This window comes from Papaver somniferum, chromosome 2 (assembly GCF_003573695.1).
Source record: "Papaver somniferum cultivar HN1 chromosome 2, ASM357369v1, whole genome shotgun sequence".
In the NCBI taxonomy this organism is placed as follows: Eukaryota; Viridiplantae; Streptophyta; class Magnoliopsida; order Ranunculales; family Papaveraceae; genus Papaver; species Papaver somniferum.
The window spans coordinates 72,718,581-72,741,169 of NC_039359.1; the positions used below are offsets into that span (position 1 = coordinate 72,718,581).

The 22,589-nt window shown below is 35.9% G+C and overlaps 1 protein-coding gene across 1 annotated transcript; it reads left to right on the forward strand.

The window, feature by feature from the left end:
• Nucleotides 1-16,000: 16,000 nt before the first annotated feature.
• Nucleotides 16,001-22,310, forward strand: LOC113348021 (inactive protein kinase SELMODRAFT_444075-like). The gene is made up of 9 exons (XM_026591711.1): nucleotides 16,001-17,352; nucleotides 17,963-18,114; nucleotides 18,224-18,318; nucleotides 18,540-19,582; nucleotides 19,954-20,114; nucleotides 20,363-20,439; nucleotides 20,525-20,672; nucleotides 21,025-21,174; nucleotides 21,802-22,310. The coding sequence occupies exons 1-9, from the start codon at nucleotides 17,151-17,153 to the stop codon at nucleotides 22,063-22,065; spliced, it is 2,292 nt and encodes a 763-aa protein (XP_026447496.1). The 5' UTR covers nucleotides 16,001-17,150; the 3' UTR covers nucleotides 22,066-22,310.
• Nucleotides 22,311-22,589: the final 279 nt, after the last annotated feature.

Below are 22,589 nucleotides of genomic sequence, written 5' to 3' on the forward strand. Positions count from 1 at the left end.
AGTATCAGATATCCAATACTAGTGCTTTCACTCCATTTAAAAGTTGATCCCTAAAATTCAGGATCCTCCCAACCAAACGACTAACTAACACGCATTGAGTTCTTTACTGAATTTCTTCAATTTTTTTTAATCTATTCTTAACCGAAAGTTAATAATGGCTAGTTGCACCGGAGATTAGGGTTTACGCTACAATTACAACAACAAATGGCTAGTGCAAATATCCATTGGAACACATAATAAACATGCATTTTTAAGCTGTCAGATTATAGAGATAAAGTGCACAATACCTTTAAACTATCAAGTTTATTTTTATCATAGAGGTATACATGATATATGTGCAATCTAATGGCTTAAAAATGCATGCCTATCGTATAATTATGTTCTCGCGTGCGCGACTGCAACACTCTTGCAAATCCACCTTAATCATGTGAGAAATCAGTTTGGGTATAGAATTTCAGAATGACTTCCAGAAACAGAAAAATCGACCTTTTGTGAAGCAAAAAATCTGGATTTATGACTTCTGCTTCTGGAAAAACACTTCTGACTTCTACTCCTGTATCCAAGCAGGCTATTAAATTTAACTTTTTAAGTCCTTAATTAGGCTATAAAATCCAGGTTTATTTGTCTCAAACACACCCCAGTCTTCAATGATAAATTTTATTGCTTCAAAAATAAATAAAATAATATAAATTTTAACCTTTTCCACATAAGAAAACAAAATACTCTTTTTTAACGTGAAAATGTACCCAATTTTTGTACTTTACACAATCAATTATTAATTAATTTAATAAAATAATAATAAATTCAAAATTTAAACTCTAACTCAGCTTTTACAGTGTATTTAGTTCACTGAATGACTTGGTTAACGTAAAGCAATGTAGAAAATATTAATTGGCCTACTGTTTTTAATATTACATCTCGAAGCACGTAATCAATTATTTCGATGCTTCTAAATATTACCCTTCAGACACGATCCGTATATAACTCCAAAATCCAAAACACTCAGACCTTGTCAGCCGTCTGATTTAACTTATCCGTTAAGTCTCCGTCAACCAGACAAAGCCAGACGGGTGCAATTAATGCGTGTTGGGATGGAGTGAATCACAGACTACGGCATAACGACGCCGTTACGTCCCGTGTGAATTAAACTGTTAATCTTTTTGAGGTGTTTTGGAGGGTTGTTATTTGATGACCTAAATATCCGTTTGCACACACTAATTATTACTGAATGGAAATTTGTCCGTGGAGCTTTTAGCCGGTGGGCAATGAGAACCAGAAGCCCCAGAAGTAGACATTAGTTTTCCACTTTTAAAAGCGCATTTCCATACACATCCACAATTAGGTTTTCGACTTTTAAAAGTTAAAAAGTAATAAATTAGTTTGGATGTAAAATTTCAGAACGACTTCTAAAGACAGAAAATTCATTTTTTTGTGAAGCAAAATAGATATGAAAAAAACAAACATTGTATGGTAAATAGAAAATAAACATTATACAAACTGACTCTCACATATTTGGTTGGCGAGTCTTATCTCGTCCAACGGCTATCTGGAGTGTAGGAGTGAAATATCGCACATGTTAGTAAGTTTACGAAGTGAAGACTATATAACTTAAACGAAGGAGATCGCACACAACAAGGTTGAGATGACGCACCGGATGATGTCAGCAAAGTCACGAGTAAAGTATAAAAATCTGTGCGAAGTGTAGTCTGTGCGAGAACGAGTGATTGTACATGAGCGAGTGTATCGCATAGAGATTCCGAAAATAAAGGATCTCTTAGTTGTCATCCACTATGTAAGATATTATATAAAGAGGAGAGGTTATTACTTGTGGGGGAGAGCTAGTTAGTGAGTGTTAGACAAGAAATTAGGAGAGACAAAGTAAATCTAGGAACAAGTAAGATTGTTGTAATGCTTGTATCCATCTTGTAGACCGACTTAAGTCTTGATAATCAATGAAGAGTTTAATGATGATTACCTAATATTGATTATAGTTATAGTGGAATGTGGTTGTGAGGAAACTTGCAACTACATTTTTGGTGCTAGAAACAGGGATGGGTGATAAATCCTGTAAGAAAGTTTAAAAAATCTTGAAAAAGAAGATAGATCTGAAGACTTAAGAAAACCTAAGAAAGAACAATAAAGAATCTATGGAAAAATCAAGAATCGTAACAATACAAAGAAAAGGTAGAGATATGCAGTGTAATTCTATAACCAAATAGTCAATCTCTGATGCGGATTTTCAAGCGGGAATAACTGGAAGGATTCATAAGAAAAATCACGAAGGAAAGAAGGTGGAAACAGTAGAAAAGGAGTCTCCATTAAAAGAATGGGAAAAAGTGGAGATTACATTTGCAGCTGATGAAATTCCAGAAGAAAATCTAAACCAAGTAAATCCATTGGTAATCACAGTTACAGCTGAACGAGGAAAAAATATTGCGATCAAAAAGAAATCAGAGGAATGGATGATCGATAGAACGCTGATAGATACAGGAAGCGGAGTTGATATCTTATTTTATCGCACATTCAAAGCAATGGGATACGAAGATGCAGAGATGACACGTCCAACTTATAATATACATAGATTAAATAAAACAGTCACAAAACCAAAAGGGGAAATTGTGATGCGAATATTACTGGGAGAAATAGAAACAAAGATAATACTATGTGTGATTGATATAGAATCACCGTACAACATGTTATTGGGAAGGCCATGGGTGCATGCGATAAAGGTCGTAGCATCAACATTGCATCAATGCATCGAATTCCCAATTCCAAGTGGTATAGGTGAAACTAAAGGAGATGTTATGAGTGCGAAGACTTGCAATCGCACAGATGTACGAAATTATGAAGGAAGAGCAAAAAAAGCGAAAAGAACGATGGAGAAAAGGAAAATAACTAAAAAAGGAGGATGAGCTTCGGACATATATGATCAGAGCGAAGGAGGGAAAAGGAATACCAAGTGAAGTACCAGTGAAGGAAGGAGAACAGATTAAAGAAATTAAAGGACCAACACCAATGGGAGAACCAAAAGCAAACTTTACTGAAATTGAACCAACGAAAGAGATAAACGTTGGATCCGAAGACAAGCCAGAGATATTAAGAATAGGAACTAAAATGGATAAAGAAGAAGAAGAAGAAAAAACGATAAATATCTTGCGAGAATATAACGATATCTTCGCATGGATTATGGAAGAAATGCCAGGAATAGATTCGTATGTCGCATGCCATAAATTGGACATTAATAAGAATGTAAATCCATTCAAACAAAGAATATGGAATATTCCAATTGATTATCATCCTCAAATAGAAGTGGAGTTGCAGAAGATGTTGGATGCAGGAATTATAAGGCCAGCAAAATATCCATAATGGATAGAAAACATGGTAGTCGTACCAAAAACGAATAAGGGGATAAGGATCTGCATAGACTTCACCGATTTAAATAAAGCGTGTCCTAAAGACAGTTTTACGTTACCAGATATCCCTCAAATGGTAGAATCGGCATCGAAAAATGGTAGAGTCTCGATGTTGGATGGGTATAAAGGCTATAATCAAATCCCTTTGGCTGAAGAAGATCAAGAACATACTGCTTTCTTCACACCAAGAGGTTTATACTGCTATACGAAAATACCGTTTGGATTGAAGAATGCGGGTGCGACGTATCAAAGAATGGTAGAGAAAGTATTTGAAAAGTGGATACATAAAACATTAGAGGTCTATGTAGATTACATGTTAATTAAGAGTAAATAGACGAAGGATCATGTTGACGATTTGCGAGAAATATTTGAACAGATACGACAATTCAATATCAAAGTGAATCCAGAAAAATGTGTCTTTGGTGTATCATCAGGAAAATTATTGGGTTACATAGTATCCAAAAAAGGAATAGAAGTTGATCCAGAAAAAGTACAGGCAGTTAGAGATATGCCACCCCATGCAACGGTGAAAGATGTTCAAAAACTAAATGGGTTGATAGCATCGTTGGGAAGGTCTATCTCGCGTTCTTCGGATAAGTGCAAACACTTTTTCAACATATTAAAGAAGGGAACCAAATTTGAGTGGACGGAAGAATGTGATAAAGCATTACAAAGCATAAAAAATTACTTGGTGAATTTATCCATTATGCAAAAGCCGAAGCCAGGAGAGGAATTGTTACTCTATTTAGCATCAACATCGCATGCATTAAGTGCAGTATTGTTACGTTCGGATGAAGGAATAGAAAAACCAATATATTGTATAAGTAAAACATACAACTCAGCAGAGAAAAATTATTCAAAAATTGAAAAATTAATTCTCGCACTGGTGTATGCATCATTAAAGCTTCGCATTTATTTCCAAGCTCATAAGATAAAGGTATTAACAAGAGTGCCAATTGAATCCAAAATAAAGAATTCAAAAAGATCAAGGAGAGTTGAAAGGTGGAATACACAATTAGGAAACTATGAAATTGGTTATGAAATTTTATTTTCATCAAAATCTCAAGTTATCGCAGAGTTTCTCGCAGAGTTTCCAATAGAAGAAGATGAATATGTAGAAGATATGATGGAAGTGGATGAAGAACATGGGAATCCTAAAGACTTATTAACTGATCGAAATCTAAATAGATGGGAGATATTAGTCGATGGATCATCCAATAGAGAAGGGAATGGAATTGGTATTGTATTCATTTCACCAACAGGAGCACGAATGGCTTACTCGTTCAGGTTGGACTTCGCATCCACAAATAATGAAACTGAATATGAAGCAGTGATGCATGAACTAAAACTAGCAATTGAAATGAAGATAGAAGATGCGCGAATAACTAGTGATTCCAAGTTGGTAATTCGTCAGATAAAAGGTACATATAATACAAATGAACTATCTTTACAAAAATACAGGAAGCTGGTTATGGAGTTAGCAGTGCGAATTCCAAAAATAAGATGAAGACATATAGGCAGAAAGGACAATAGACTCGCAGATGCATTGGCTTTCATACCATCCATGTTAGTTGATCCGGTTGCAAGGGACATCAAAATACAAACACTTCTTTTACCATCTATAGAAAAAGGTGAAGAAAAACAAACAGATATGATGCTAGTAGAAGATACGGAGGAGGAAAATGTGAGTGAAGATAAGGATTGGAGAACTGAGATCTATTTGTATTTTGAAAATGGATAAGTACCAAGAAAAAGGTTAGAAGCACATAAATTAAAAAGTCGTGGAATTAAGAGATGGTGTGCTTTATAGAAGATCATTTCTTGGACCTTCGCTCAGATGTCTTACGCGAAAAGAAAGCATGGAAATCTTAAAGGCATTACACTATGGAGATGCTGGCAATCATAGTGGAGGAAGGTCACTCGTATACAGAGCAAAGATTCAAGGATACTATTGGTCGTACATGCATGAAGACGCAAAACAAGCCTCAAGACGATGCGAAGAATGTCAGCGTCATGGCAAAAAGATACATGCACCCGAAGCAATGTTAAATACATCAACAAACGCATGGCCTTTTGGAAAATGGGGAATAGACATTGTTGGACTGTTCATACCAGGAACAGGACAAAAGAGATACTTAATCGTCGCAACATATTACTTCACAAAGTGGGTAGAGGCAAAGGCGGTTCAACACATTCGAGACAAGGACATATTCATATTCATTTTTGAAAATATTATATGCAGACTTGGCATTCCCACACAGCTGGTATCTGATAACGGGAAACAATTTGAGAGCGAAAATATAGAAATGTTGCTTAATGCGTTCAAAATTCAAAGTGGAAAATCTACTCCTTTATATCCACAAAGCAACATACAAGTAGAGGAAACAAATAAAACGATCGCAGAGACTTTTAAGAAGAAGTTAGAGGGGCATAATAAAGGGTGGTGCGAACAAGTGCATAATGTATCATGGGCTTACAGAACAACAAGGAGGGAAGCAACATGAATGTCACCTTTCTGTTTGACATATGGGGTAGAGGCAGTGTTACCAACAGAAGTCATTATTCCTACCACAAAGAAAGAAGCCTGGGTGAAGAATCTAAGCGTAGATCTAATTTTTAAAAAAACTGGATGATCTAGAAGAAACAAGAGAAGCCGCTTTACAACATATGGAAAATTATCAAAGAAGACTAGTCCGAGAATACAACAAGCGTGTTAAAATAAGAGAGTTTCATCCAGGTGAATTAGTGTTACGCGAAATTCCAATTTACCAGAAAGGAGGAGATGGGAAGTTAGAAAAGAAGTGGGATGGACCTTATATAATAAAACGGGTAGTTGGAAATGGAGCTTATCAGTTAATGGATCCAGAGGAAAGAGATACAGGTCGTAAACTATATCGACCTTGGAATAGGCTATACTTAAAGAAGTATTATCCATAGAAGCTTGCGAGATAAATCGCACAAATACAAAGTTAAGCAAGGATGTAACATCGAATCTAATAAATGAATGCGCATATTTCATTCAAAATTAAGAAATTTTTCTTAAAAGCAAAATAAGACCTTGATATAAGGCAACATAAATGATATTTATTATCAGATAGATTAGGAATCCGAATGTGGCGTGCAACCTAGTTCGCATACATGCAAGAGGCAAAAAAATATATAAAAATAAGACTTATCACACGTCATAGCCGGAGAAACCTAAAAAGCATGACTCAAGGGAAAGCAACACCGACCCTGGAACTTGAGTTCTGGAGATTTGGGGTGAGAATAAACGAAAATTCCCATCCGGGAGAGATACCTTAAATTTCAGTCTAAGATAATAATCTTAGATTGAGAGCCTAAGGTGAGAAAGTCTCTCTCAAAGAGTGCAGAAACTCGATCAGGGCGCCGAGGTACCCGGTTGAGTCAAGAGTGCCCGGGGCGTCTGGAGCGTACCTTGCCACTCTTGACAAGTCCTGACTATGATGCTCTCGGTCCGAAGATACCCCACCTAGGGTGCAGTCTCGCAACCATAAACCTCATCGGTAGTGTATGCGAGACTGCGAAATCAACTGGTTTTTGAATTACCAAATGGGAAGAGCCATAACCTTAACCCGGGAGAGGTAATCTTCCTTGAAGGGGCAATCAGAGGGGAAGATAAGGACGGCACCCTCCATTAGGGAGCTGAATTGTGTCAAAAGACATAAATATCATGAGACTTTTTACTCTTGGGAGTATTAAGACTTGTCATATTTATGCGATAAAACCTGAAGAGGTAATAATACAAGAAAAAGGTAAGACGAGATCAATGGGTCGATACACTACAGTATAAAGACTGCCTGCGATCTCGTCGCACAGAAATAAGGAAAGCTAAGACCTTTACATAGGAAGGCAAAATAAGACCTCATAAGAAAAATTATATAAGCTAATTATCGTTTTGCAGGTAATTCAAAGACATAATACTGCACACTTGTTTCATACAAGAAATATAATAAGAGGCAAGTATGGGAATTGAAGTAACAAAATATTATCTTTCTTGTAACAAACAAGTTTAAAACATAAGTACATCGAAACAAAGAAGGGAAATCTGGATGAAAAGAAAATTAAGAATGCTCAACAATGACATTTTGCTCAACCAAGGACTTTTCAGCATCCATATTGGGCCTAGGATCCTCAATTTCAGCATTGGTTTCGCTCACAGGCTTGTCCTTCTCAAGATGATCTTCTTCACCCTCTTGATCTCTTTCATCATTACTCACAAAGTCATAATCACTGTCTGCTTCAGGATATTCTTCATCTTCGCTTATGGTAAGAGAAGGGAGCTTTACTGCAGGAAGATAGTTGCTTAGAAGAATTCCATTGATTACAGATTGAGAATTGGCATGAGCCTTGCGAATAGCTCATCTTTCAAGGTTTCTAGCATTGATCTCCAAAAAAATTTGTTGATATGCGAGTCTTCTTCGCGTTCTGCCACGAGAAGCAGAAAGAGAAAGCTCCAGGTTCGTACATTCTTTGCGAGCCTTGGATAAATCAGATCTCAATTGGGTAACAGTGGATTGATGCAATCTTTCAGAATCTGCGAAGAGTAATAAACAATATTAAATAAAAAATCTACATCAACAATATGCGAAGAAATGACTAAAGAATAATGAGGCAGTCAACTATAGTTGACTACCTTCGCAGAAGTTAGAAAGAGCAAGGGTATTATCCTTCATATTTTCCATAGTCTTGTCAAACTCATCACCAACTGAACCACGAAGACGGGATAGAATCTTCTGTTCGTCAGCAGAGAGAGACTTATTCTTTTTCTTAAGGACATCGTGGGAATGCTTTAGATGATCATATTGTTCTTGAAGCTGATTCTTCTCACAGTCAGATTTATTTTACTTTGGATAATTTTTTCAATTTGGGAATTTAAGTCCTTAAACGATGTTTCATACTGCTCCTTTAATGAGCGAAGAGTTCGCGCTTGGTTCTCGTTTATTTCATGAAGAATTGAATATTGGTGCGAAAACATCGCTTCCTTCTTTAAGAAAGAACGCTTCTCCTTAGAAAGAATACGATTTTCTTCTGATAAAGTTTCGTGTACCAGATCAGCTTCGCATGACAATTTAGAAAAGTGGGATATTTGACTATTTAATTCTTATATTTCTTGAATGAGAAGATTATTTTCATGGGTTAAATTGTTAATCTGATCAAGTGAATATGAATGATGGTTAGACAATTGATCTAGTTGAGTCTGCAACTTCTTGTTATTCGCTTGGGTATCCTCAGCAAGATATTGAAAATTATATCTTTCCCATATTCGCTTCTGGTTTAAATCTTAATAAATACATGAAGAAATTTACAAAAATGTGGAAAGGGGAATAAATGTATAATAGAGTACAACAAGCAATTTGGATATGATGATAAATACCTCTAAGATTTCGACTTTCACTACGAAGATTCTTGGCATCAACATTCGCAACTTCGAGTTCTCCTCTCAACTTTTGCACTTCCTGGAGTTCCCCTTTTAATCTAGTGACTTCCTTTTCTAAAGAAGCATTCTGTTGCGAAAGTTCCAGCTGGGAACAACTATATTCAAAATGCTCTTCAGCTAAAATCATGCGACGATGAGAGTCCTAAAGAAGAAATAAGATACAGTTAAAAGATTAAGAAATCATAATTAAAATAACATGAAAGAAGATAAAGTTAATATATGAGAGATAGTTACCAAGACATCTAGAGCAACGTGGAAATTAAGATCAATTTGAGATAGGATCTCATTCCTTGTAGCTCTATCAGAAAGGAATTCGCACATAAGCTTACTCAAAGATGAACATATGCGAAGTTTGCAAGGATCCTTGGTTAAAGATTGATCAGAATTGATAATATCGGATAGAGCTTGAGAAGCAGACTTCACACTATCCAAAGCTTTCTTACTCAAAGAAAGGGAATTTAGTAAAAAAGGAGAAGATGGAGAAGAAGGAATAGACATAGAAGGGGAACACATGGAGAAATCTGTAGGTATAGACAAATCAACATGGTTTGGTTGAGAATCGGTATTGATGAACGAAGAGGAAGTTTGATCCATATTCAATACATTCGCAGAGGCAATAGTAGAAGCACCTTTTACCCCTTGATCAGCAGCAGGTTCCTTTCCAGAAAAATGTTCTTCAAAAGTAACAGAGGCATTCGCATCAGAAGCTTGAACTGGAGAAATAAAAATATTTGCCCCAGGAGTTTGAGTTGTTACAAGAGTAACAAGAGAATTTGTGTGCAAAGGTTGAAATGTTGTTATAGGGGTGACATCTCCGACATTAAAATCAAGAATAGAGAGGTTCGACTTAATCACAGTAAGCTTGCGAGATTTCTTAGTTTTAGGTCCTTTGGCATCACCCATCTTAGAATTGGAAGTCTGCGAAAACAAAATAGATAAGAAATAGAGACAACAATATTGTTTTAAATTTTTTTCTGGGTATTTCTTACTTCTTTGTTATGCGAAGCCTTCCTCTTATGCGATTCTTTACTCTCGACACCAGAAGAAGATTTAGAGGTTATTCTAAGAGCACTTAGAGAAGAACTTTTCCTGATGATAAAATAGTAGCAGGTAGCAAAATTAAAACAGCAACAGCAACACCAAAAAGGAACAGCAGCGGCAAGAGAGAGAATAGAAGAAAAGTGTAGTTGCAAGACGATGAAAGAAAGAGGAAAGGATTATTTTCCACGAAGAATCAATAAATAGGTAAAAGAATATGACCGGTTGCAAACGGTTGAACCAGTAAAAAGGAAGAAAATCAACACGTGTAAATAGATAAACTTGAATTCCGAAAAATTATCGGCAAAGCAAAATGTGAAAAGACAAGCACATGCGATAATATAAGGTGGGAGTTTCTCATATCGCTCACTCTGAAGAATAACCGAAATGAGAAGAGGAAAAATGTAGGAGTGAAATACCGCACATGTTAGTAAGTATACGAAGTGAAGACTATATAACTTAAACGAGGGAGATCGCACACAGCAAAGTTGAGATGACGCACCGGATGATGTCAGCAAAATCACGAGTAAAGTATGAAGATCTGTGCGAAGTGTAGTCTGTGCGAGAACGGGTGATTGTACATGAGCGAGTGTATTGCATAGAGATTCCGAAAATAAAGGATCTCTTAGCTGTCATCCACTATGTAAGATCTTATATAAAGAGGAGAGGTTATTACTTGTGGGGGAGAGCTAGTTAGTGAATGTTAGACAAGAAATTAGGAGAGAGAAAGTAAATCTAGGAACAAGTAAAATTGTTGTAATGCTTGTATCCATCTTGTAGACCGACTTAAGTCTTGATAATCAATGAAGAGGTTAATGATGATTACCTAATATTGATTACAGTTATAGTGGAACGTGGTTGTGAGGAAACTTGCAACTACATGGAGACCACTTTATTATGTTTATCGATTTTGGTGGTGTTTGGTTTTTTCAGTCCATTCAGCATTTCCTCCAGGAAATTGGAAGTCTAAATAACTTTACAAATCTTTTTGCTTGACTTTTATGTGATACCCAAAGATCCGTTGAACCAATTACAAGACTAAACATTTTGTATCATTACCAACAAACAAGTGGTTATCCTCGATGGAGGATGGAGTTTACTGAAAAATATAGTATCAAATTCCATATAAAACAAAGCAATTTCTAATTCATCTTGTATGAAATTTGGTATCCTTTTGGATAAATAAGCAACTTTGTAATTCATATAACACCCCAATAGCAAAATAGAAAAAAAAAAGGTAAAAGGATATGATTTTTTTATTTGTTCCCTTTCAGCTTTTGTGCAAAATGAAATGCTAAAAAATTTACCAAGGAGGTGTTGGAAAAGTTGGAAATGTTAAATATATCACATATCATTATGCATGCATTTAGCAAGAAATGGGGACTTTGTTGATCCTCCAGACAATGTCAAACAAAGATGTTGCTGTAGGGTTGCTCATTTCATTAGTGATATTGCGCCTCGACAAGTAGACCACTATTTGAAAGTGATGTTTAATGCCAATTGTCAATATCCAACAAAGAATTGTTGTATTCAACGATTTCGAATTGCTTATATACATTTATCAATGGTCACAACAGTGTGAGATGCCAACTTACTCCTAGAAGCTATAAATGACCCCATGCACGGAGGTTCATTTGGAAGCTACTTCTTTGTATGCATTCAAGGCAATTGTGATGATTTTTAATGGTGAAGTGAAGTCTTTCAAGTTACCTGGAGAACTAGGGCCGGATACATAAAAGAGATGAAAGGATCCCTTGCACAATTATTGCCGGTCTCAAGAAGTTTTGTTACATCAAGTGAGAATGGTACTAATAGCGTGGCCCATATTCTATCCAAAAATGCACTAACTACCTCTGCCTCATCCAGACAGGAACAATTTTCCTTTACCTTGTTACTTTGGTTCGTTACATCGTTATAAAAAAAAAAACATTGACATCATCCCTCAACTCATAAAATTACCTTCTTTTTCTGGAAAAGCGATATCTTTAATTTTTCAATGTGACATATTCTTTTTTTTTGTTGTTAAAAATGAAGAAAATAAAAGAAAAGCCATCTTGCCTCAAATGAGACAAGATATTTGAAAAACAGTCATGAAAAACTTTGTAACATGAATTGCGCCAACCATAGAGTAACTGAATCATTTTTTTGAACTTTGGTTTATAATTTGTTACTGGGGGTTCCTAAATTCTATAGAAAGGTATCAAATTTTGATTTGACTTGGTTTGTGTTAAGAATCAACACCCCAAGTGTGGAATTTGGTAACATCTGCACCAACATTATTAGGCCAAGCAATATGATGCTCCATTTTCCTTCCCTATCCCTCATTTGTAGGGAAAAATCTAAATTGACAACCACTATGGTCTCCCATATCCCTACAAAAGTAAGGGAAACCCTTTCCCTTTTCTATTAGGTGGATCACATCTGATCCGGTAGTAGAGAAGGGAAATGAGACGGATACTCAGTTTCCGTCAAAATTTCTGCTTTACGGAAACTGAGTATCCTTATGGCAGTTGAGACAGATACTCAGTTTCGGTAGCATTTTTGACGGTAAATGAGTTTCCGTTTTTGATTTTTTTAGTTTTATCTTAAAACTTTATTTTTTACTAAAACTCTTTTTTTATCTATTATATCTCAGTTTTTTACTCTATATTATCTTTCTTTACCTAAACAAATATATTCCGACAGAGAAAGAATTGGGAAAAAGAAAACAAAAACTCAATTTCCCACTATTCACACCGAGTATCATGTAGGAAAGGGATAAAATGATACCATAGTGGAGAAGCCCCGTGACCTGCATCCCTTTCCTTTATTTGAGAGATAGGGAGGAAAGCACCATAGTGCTTGGCCTTAGGTTATCGCTTACCAGAGGGAGATAAAAGGTTAGTTTTTAGAGATAATGAAGATATGAAACAACAAGAAGGGAAGGGCTGGTTTGAGTCATCTCTGGGACTCTGGTCCCCGTGTTTGAGTAGTAGACTAGTAGTAAATGGGGAGTTGGGGAAGTTATAAAAACACTCGAGTAGTATCATCATTATGATACTCTGATGGGAGATAAGTAACTGATAGCGGCGTATTTCTTACGTGTCAGTAGTCCCTTTGAAAAGATCCATCAAGAAGACTAGAGCTACTAGCTTTTTAACTCTACTAGTCGAATAATATTTAACCTCGAGTTAAGTGTGTGTACAGTAAGTAGTTAATGGAGTGGAGTCGATTCAAAATCCTAGTAGTAAATAAATCATTTACCCTTGATTATGTTGTGGTTGTTCTGCATGACTGATATTAATGGCCAATGAAGAGTTATTGTTTTTCATGCTTGAGAGTTGAGACAGAGTTATCAAGAAGTCCAAGACAACCTAGTCAAATTTGTCTCCTGTTATTTTGAAGTTAATGTGTTTGGATCAGTAGTTTCAATGTTGCATACTTGCATTAATGCATTCTTCACTATACGAGTAAAAACACCCAAAAATTACCGGTTGTTTGCATAAGCACTTAGAAGTTGGTATTTGATTTCGGGAAACAAAAAAATCAAAAATTAGTAGTATAACGGTTCAGAACACATAAAATGGGTCAAATAGATAGAATCAACAAAACTTGGGTCAAATGGATGTGTAACAATTTGGTTTGGGATGAAATGGACGGATGTCACGTCGTTTTAGAATAGACATTTGTACCCCACTAGTTCAGTTGACATTGAAAACATCGACTACATATCTTATCTCTTTGCTAGCTTTCTTCCTTCACCACAAACAACATCTCTTCCTCCACCATCTTCATAAACAGAAAAACCAACATCATCGGGATCAGTGTTATCTCCACTACCATCAGCAAATACCAACAACAATATCATCTACACTACCACCGTAAAAAAACAACAACATATCATCTCCGCCACCACAAACAACAACCCTCAAAGAAACCATCGCCAACAACAATATCAGTATATTCTTTTCATATCTCAATCACCCCAAAAACCCAAAACACCATCGTCGTCAACAACACCAACACTAATAATGATTATTTTCTTTGAATACCCAAATTTAAATTAAAGTTAATTTATGAGATAGATTGAAGTGAAAAGAAATTGGGTTTTGTTTTTTATCAAGAGTAAATTTCCTAAACCTAATTTTGATAAAGCCCTAATTTTCTTTTTGATGCATTTCCATAAATACTCATTTACATTTTGTTGAATTTGTTTAGATTAAGGGTTAGAATCCGATGCAATTGAGTACATCATTGTTTTTTGTTTGTTAGAAAACCGGTTTTATCATGTGTTGCCAGTGAATGGAACATGGTTTTAGCATGTTTACATTAAATGTGTTTCATATATCTGTGTTATAACTGGATGAAACTGGTTTCATCTAGTGTTTCCACATGACGAGCCTGGTTTCATCATCTGTTGCTACTAGTTGAATCTGTTGTACATCTTATGTTTTTACTAGATGAAACTGGTTTCATCCTGTGTTTCCACAGGATGAGTCTGGTTTCATCATCTATTGCTACTAGATGAGTATTTTGTACATCTTCTTATTTTAGGTTGCAATGGATTTAGTTTCATCCTATTTTTATACAAGGATGAAATTGGTTTCATCCTGTTTTATATTGGGTTAAATTTGGTTTTCCTTATTCTTAGCTAAGATGAAATTGGCTTCATCTTGTTTTATATCGGGTTGAATTTGATTTCGCCCATGTTTAAAGTAGGATGGAACTAGTTTCATTCTGCCGTAATTTAGGATTTTTGTAGTAGGTTTTCTTAAAATTTCTTAAAAAAATTTTTTGTTTGGTTTTTATGTGAGTTTCTTATGATATATGTAGTGGGTTTTTCATGAATGGTGGATTTCTGATTTTGTGCGTTGTTTGTATTTGCAGGAATTGTTTAGATGGAAGGAGGTGAATTGTGACTCAACTTTGCAGTTCGCAAGTCTGGCCTCTCTTGTAATCAGCAACAATATTCTAACAGACGATGTTCCACACACATTAGGGAATTCTCAAAAGCTGGCATCTGTGGACCTTAGTTCCAACCAACTTACATTTTATGTTCCAGAAGCTTATTCACTTATATGTCATTAATAAATATGAATCTCCCGGGAAATCATCTCAGGAGTTCCTTTTCAAGGTTCTCATATGTTTGAATTGTTAGTTCTACTGTGTTTTTCATCTCTAAAATCTTAGATCTGTCAAAAACTCGTTGGTAGGTGTTTTGCCTTCAGATATATGTAATTTGCGGATATAAAAAAGGTTTGTCGGTGGAAATATGAATAAAAGGGCATTTTAGTACGTGGGTATAAAAATTAGTTATTAAAGTTGAGTGAAATAACCAAACAGGATATTTGAACATTATCTTTTTGATTCATGTCCATATAAACATTATCAAAACTTACCCGTCTGTTTCACCCATGAATTATGGATTTTGATATTTTTAACTAATTTTGTGTTCAGAATAATTCTTAGAAGTAAAAAAATTTCTAATTTTTTATGAAGCAAATGTTTTACGTATTTGGATGTACACTCATATTTACGTATTTGGATGTACATTCAGAAATTATTTTTCGATTTCTGGAAGTTGAAAAGTCAGAAATCACTTTTATAATATTATTTCAGAACTACTTATACATACATAAAAGTCAATTTTTCTGAATTCTGCTTTCCAGAAGCAGAAACATTTTTGTTTTGCTCCTGATTTTTGTTTCTGGTATCCAAACACGCCAATAAACTGCAAAGCTGGTGGTAGTGAAAAGAACAAACAAAATCTATTATCGTTTATCCAACACTGTAAATGGGTATCGGTTTACCAGGAAGGATATGGGTATTCGGTTTTACCTAACTGTATATATAAAAAAAAAAGCATCTCATGATTTTCATGTCATGCGTCATGGAAGAAGTAGATATCAATTTGGCTCCCTACAAAACAAAAATAAACTTAACAAACTATTCGTGGTGTGACCAACTTTCCCTTCTTTTTTTTTCTTTAATAAAATTCGTGACATCCACTACCAAAACCAACCTAATGATCAAATACAATTTCCAAAGTCTACTTAAATTCAAAAATCATCAAATGCACTTTTCCCTTTTCTAATTTTGTTTTCTGCACTTTCCCTTAGCCAATCTCAAGCAAAAGATACACCAAAATCTTTATCCAGTCCCTCCAAACAGGGTTCAAAGAAATCCCCCACAAAAAGGATTTCGAAATTAAACACAAACAGTTAGGGTATTTTCCAAACACAGCAAATCTTCACTGTACAAAAACAATCTACAGAATATCTGCAACTGTTTACAGACAGCGAAATGAGATTATTTGAAGCGCAGAGCAGAGAGAGTGAAACATTAAACCATAAAAACTGAGTGAAGTAGTTGAACCCTGAACTTAAAACAAAAATAAACCCTAGATTTTGATTTTTCTATTGTAATTTTGTAGTTTATTTTCACTGTAATTTTTTTTTTTTTTTTTACATTTTGATACTGTGATTGTGCTGGGTTGATGTTGATATAAGATAAAAGAGTTATCAATTAAGAAAACGACTTGATCCAACAGCAAAACAAAAATTCATCAGATTTTAAATTCAATTTTCTTTTTTATCATTTAAAGTAAGCAAAACAAAACCCAGAACCAATCCTGAAAAGTTTTGCAGCAAAAACAAGTACAAACGGGAAATTTTCTGGCAGACTCTCTCTGAATCGAAATCTCTGGTGATGGTGATGATGATTTCTTTTTCAGTATTATTGGTTTTGATTTGATGCAAGAAGGAAAGAAGAAGACATTTGTTTGTAAGTTTGTGTGATTTTTTTTTATTGGGTGAAAGTTTTTCTGAACATACAAAAATGTCATTTCAAGAAGAAGGAGAAGAACAGTGAAAAGTTTGACTGTCTTGTCTTTTGATTTGATTTGGTTTTTGGCTGATTTCATTTAGAGGAAGAATCTTCATAAAGTTTTCGTGTTCATCTTACCTCACTTCAATTGTTCTGAAGAATGTCACTGTGAAAGTCTTCTGGTATTTGGAGAAGAGATTACTATTCAACTTACTATTTTTAGAAGATTTTTTTGGAAGTAAAAAAGGGAAACAGGGGGTTTTACAGAGGGGAGTTGTTGAATTATAAGACAGAAGAAGAAAAGTTTAATGTCTTTTCTATAAAGAGAAGCCACAGTTCTTTCTTCCAATTTTTATTATGATGTTTGTGGGATTGGAAAGGCTGTAAGAGATTTTTGTAAGTGAAAGGGTTATTATTATTTTTTGGGATTTGATCAAATGAATATTCAACAGAAAAGAGGGAAACAAAAGGGGGGGTGTTCTACTTCTTCTGCTGATGTTGTTGTTAGTGAGAAAGTTGTAGTTGCAGTTAAAGAATCTAAAGAAATACCAAGAACTGCACTTGTTTGGGCTTTAACTCATGTTGTTCAACCTGGGGATTGTATTACTCTTTTGGTTGTTGTTCCTGCTCATACTTCAGGTATCCATTCCATTCCTACATTCTCTCTTTCTTTGTTTTGTTTGCTTCGAATGCAGTATCTTAGGGTTTCATTTTATCCTCTATTTGCTCATCATTTTCTAACTTATAGAATGAATCACTTGTTTTTGTAAGGAATTTCTGTGTGGGTGTTGTTTTGATTGTAGTTATTTTAGCTAAATTGGTGAGGATTCTTTGACATTTCTAGTTAAGAAAATGAGCTTTCTTAGATGTTTCTCAAGTGTCATGTTGATAAGTTCTTAAGATCAGTTTCAAATTTCAATAACCAGCCCAAACTGCAGTGTGTATGTAGTACAGACAAATTACTTTTTGTTGTTGCCTTAGGTACAAGGTATTCATGTGTTGTTATGGATAATTTTGTGACTATTGGACCAGATTTTGATTTTGCTGCAGAAATTCATGCATGTGAAGTAGGCCTAATCTAGGATGGCTGTTTATTTCGAGGTTCCTTGTGTTTTCATTATCAGGTCCTTCAACTTCTAATTTAATGGATGGACTTGGTTTGGTTAGTGGAAGTTCTTGTTTAACTTTCCAATGTGCTTTGGTGGCTAATTGATGGTGACTAATGATGGATTCATGTTTTCATGTTTAGGTAGAAAATGGGGCTTTCCAAGATTCACTGGTGACTGTGCCAGTGGGCATCGAAGGTCTTCTGCAGGGACCAGTATAGAGCACAAGTGTGATATTTCAGATACATGCTCCCAGATGATGCTTCAGCTGCATGATGTGTATGATCCAAACAAGGTTGGCATTATGACGTTGTTGTTTATCTGTATTATGCATCATGCTTGGTGTTCGCCTGGTTCCTGCTTCATTAACTCAATATTATCATTGCATTGACTCTTTGTCATAGATAAATGTCAAGATAAAGATTGTTTCTGGATCACCTTGTGGAGCGGTTGCTGCAGAAGCTAAGAGAACTCAAGCTAACTGGGTCGTACTGGATAGGTAACAATGATTTGCCTTGACCTAGCTTTTTGGCTGTAACATAAGCGTTTGGAGTGTATCATAACGGCACATGAGCTTTTAGCTGCAAAATCGTTTTTGTTGTTTTGGTGATGCGTTCCTCGTTATATTTTTTTCTCTGGTCATTCACAAATTATCTGTAATTCGCACTTTCGCTTGATCCTGTTACATTTTTTCTTACTCTATTAGCTTTTTATGTACAGACAGCTTAAACCTGAGGAGAAACGTTGCATGGAAGAGCTGCAATGTAATATTGTGGCTATGAAACGTTCCCATCCAAAAGTACTTCGCTTAAATTTGGTTGGATCGCCTAAGAAGAACCTTGAAGGAGCTGGCTTAGTTCCTTCTGAGCTAGTGGATTCACCTGAAGGACATCCAGAAAACAAGGATGGTACATTGAAGACCATTCGAGGTCCAGTTGTGACACCGTCCAGTAGTCCTGAACTTGGGACACCATTCACTGCAACTGAAGTTGGAACATCTTCAGTATCAAGTTCAGATCCAGGAACTTCTCCATTTTTCATCTCGGAAGTTAATGGTGACCTGAAGAAAGAGGAGTCATCAGTCTCACAAGAACACCGGCATGGTGATGAAACTAGCTCAGACACTGACAGTGAAAATTCAAGCCATCCCTCGACCAGTTTTGGATTCCAACCATGGATGACAGAAATGCTTAGTTCCAATCGTCAAACATCAAAGCAACTAGAAGAAAATTCGCACAGACTCCGTGATAAAACTCAAACTTCCACTGCCAAAGCCTTGCTGGAGAAATTCTCTAAACTTGACCGTGAAGCGGGAATAGAATCGATGAACTATAGGTCAGATAACGACTACAATGGAAACGTAAGAGAAGCAGTTTCTCTAGCAAGGAATGCACCTCTAGGTCCACCACCTCTTTGCTCAATATGCCAACACAAGGGACCTGTATTTGGGAAACCACCAAGGTGGTTTAGCTATGCTGAGTTGGAACTTGCAACAGGTGGATTTTCGCAAGCAAATTTCTTGGCTGAAGGTGGGTTTGGATCTGTCCACAGGGGAGTCCTACCAGATGGCCAGTCTGTTGCCGTTAAGCAACACAAATTGGCTAGTTCTCAAGGGGATCAAGAGTTTTGTTCAGAAGTTGAGGTTCTAAGTTGTGCACAGCACCGAAATGTTGTCATGCTCATTGGATTCTGCGTAGAGGAGAAAAGAAGGTTGCTGGTTTATGAATATATTTGCAATGGGTCATTGGATTCTCATCTTTACGGTACTTCCCTCTACCACCAAATTCATTGATTGCATTAGTCATTAGACATTTTTGGTCAAGTAATAGGTTTTAATGCTCTCATGGTAGAATAATGCTCCCATGGGATTGCCACCACGAATACTTCGAATTCAGCATTAGTTCAGAAACTTGTGATACACTGGTCTGCATACAACAAATGTATTGACCACTGTTGAGGATGTTTTTACTCATCTTCTTTTAGTAATTTATAGTAATGGATGATATATGTATGGGCATTGTTGGTAAACTAGGAGATATTATGTATCATGACTCGTGAATTTCGATTTTTGATTTCATTTTTTAGTTCTTATGTTGGTTTGCTAGGTGCCTAAATTCTGAAATTGAATCTGTAGGACGTAATCGAAATCCATTAGAATGGTCGGCACGGCAAAAAATTGCAGTTGGAGCTGCTCGTGGATTGCGATACCTCCATGAAGAGTGTAGAGTGGGTTGTATCGTCCATCGTGATATGCGTCCCAACAATATACTTATCACACATGATTTTGAACCACTGGTATGAATGCGATGCACTATTATTTTCCTTCAGTATTGAACTTTATCTAACTTAGTAGGTATAGTTTCCCATCTTCAGAGCTTTTGTTTCTTTTATCATGTCATTCAATATAGGAGATGGGCACTTGAGTAAATGATGTATAGGAATGGTTTAACTATGAATTCTCTAAGAAAGGAGAATGCAATGTGACAATTATGACAGGGACATGGAGGATGATTGAGGCCTGACATAAGTACCTTTTTATGTAGGTGGGAGATTTTGGCCTTGCAAGGTGGCAGCCAGATGGAGACCTGGGAGTAGAAACCAGAGTAATTGGAACATTTGGGTAAAAATTTGAAATATACACTTTTAAATTTACCCTCTGGCAGCCAATAGCAAATCTTGACTCATTGTCTTTTGATTTTAATTAGGTACCTGGCTCCAGAATATGCACAAAGTGGTCAAATTACCGAAAAAGCTGATGTATACTCTTTCGGAGTGGTTTTAGTAGAGCTTGTTACAGGACGCAAAGCTGTTGACATCAACCGGCCTAAGGGTCAGCAATGCCTTACTGAATGGGTATGAAGCAGAAAATTTTGTTTTATGTTTTTATTTACCCCCTCATGACATTAGAACATATAAACCAATTATAAGGGGGAGTGAAGTCCAATTACTGTATTTCCCAGTTACACCTCTGTTTAGATGACAGTTTGAGTCTTAGCACATTGCTGGGTTTAGTTTATTCATACCCCACATGGGGTAAGCAAAATTGGATTCCTTACCTATATTACTTTTAAGATGGAAAACTACTGCTCCTTTACCCTGGAGTACTCTCAATAATTGAAAATTTGGAATGAAAACATAAGCAAACAGAAGATGTATTTGTCTGATGTTATTATTCTTGACTTTGAGTTCATTGAAACCCATGCAGGCACGCCCTTTGCTAGAAGACTATGCTGTTGATGAATTGGTGGACCCACGGTTGGCCAACCGTTATTCAGAACAAGAGGTTTATTGCATGCTGCATGCTGCGTCGCTGTGCATTCGCCGTGATCCCCATGCAAGGCCTCGCATGTCTCAGGTAAGAGGGCCTACGATTCAGGTTTCCAACAAATAATTTCATGAAGTAAATGCCAACTATTTTTCTGGTTTTATGGTACTTCTTCTGGCACTGATTTTATAAAAAGTGCTATGTATAAGATAGATCCACTAGAAAACATCTAATGGCGGACCCATGTGGTCCTCTGAACCCATGACTTTATTAGTACACTCTCTCTAGTATGGATTCAGTGGTCCATGCACAACTATGCTAATCAGATATAGTATGGTCCTGATTTTCTGACCTGTAGCCCCATTCTTAAATATCCCATCGTCTCAGTGTTTAGGTGTTAGGTGACAGCTTAAGGCAGGTCATCGTTTTCAGGGACCCGATACCCATCTTGATTCATCATGAATGATACCTATATATCTAGTGTTTCAGGTGCTTGCAAATCATTTTACTTGTACATTAATCGTGTCTTGGATTATTAGTTTAAAAAATTAACTCCGAAGGGGAGTTGGTGTCTGATATTTTCATTCCTCCGGGCCTAGTTAAAAAGTGAAACATTAACGCGATAATAGTGAAAGAAAAAGAAAGTACATGGAAAAACACTCAACTCAAAACACCTGTGACTTTAACTTATACTCATTCTTACATTTCTTTGAAAAGGTGCTACGAATTTTGGAGGGTGACATGTTGATGGACTCAAATTTCTGTTCGACACCTGGATACGATGCTGGAAACAGGAGTGGGAGACTTTGTCCAGAGCAACAACAGCAGCAGCAGCAGCAACAACAACATTATAGTGGTCCGCTTTCAAATGAGGCATCATCAGAGGGATTAAGCGGGAAATTCTCCTACGAGGCGCTGAAAATGGCTTATTGGGAAAGAGAGAATGCAAGAAGAAGGGGTTCTTGTGACGAAGATCTATGATCAATTGTCTCATAATAGATAGATTATATATGTAATACATAAGATGCAGGTCCTTGTTTTTTGTTTTGCTTCCTCTATGCCTATTTTTTTAAAGCAATAGGAAGAAGAAATATATATATATATATATAAGGGTTATATGTAGAGTGAAGGGAGGAGTAACTGTTGTTACAAATGGCAATGTAGAAACGGTTTAATGTTTCTTGTTTTGTGAATGAAGCTAGAATCATTTAGGAGTTTTCGTTCAATTATGTTCTCCGAATATCACGTCGGAACTCTTCACAGTTCATGAAAGGAAAATTAATAGTGTTCTATGATCTATAGTTCTATACCATCTTTCACTATTTGTGAATCTTTTTTTTTTGTTGCATTCTCATTTCTCACATTCATTTTTCAAAAAAAATTTGCAAAAATGACGGTAAAATTTCTTACTCAATTGTAAAACTGACAGGCAGATATTACATTTAGTTAAGAAGTAAAATGCCAATACTTCACCATAGTTCGGATTTTTTTTCCTCTACTAGTAG

Bases quoted from the DNA above. Each gene is read 5' to 3' on its own strand.
- LOC113348021 (XM_026591711.1), top strand. From the start codon at position 17,151: ATGAATATTCAACAGAAAAGAGGGAAACAAAAGGGGGGGTGTTCTACT. The intron at 19,583-19,953 runs GTACTTCCCTCT...TTGAATCTGTAG, and splicing joins ATTGGATTCTCATCTTTACG to GACGTAATCGAAATCCATTA. The intron at 21,175-21,801 runs GTAAGAGGGCCT...TTCTTTGAAAAG, and splicing joins CAAGGCCTCGCATGTCTCAG to GTGCTACGAATTTTGGAGGG.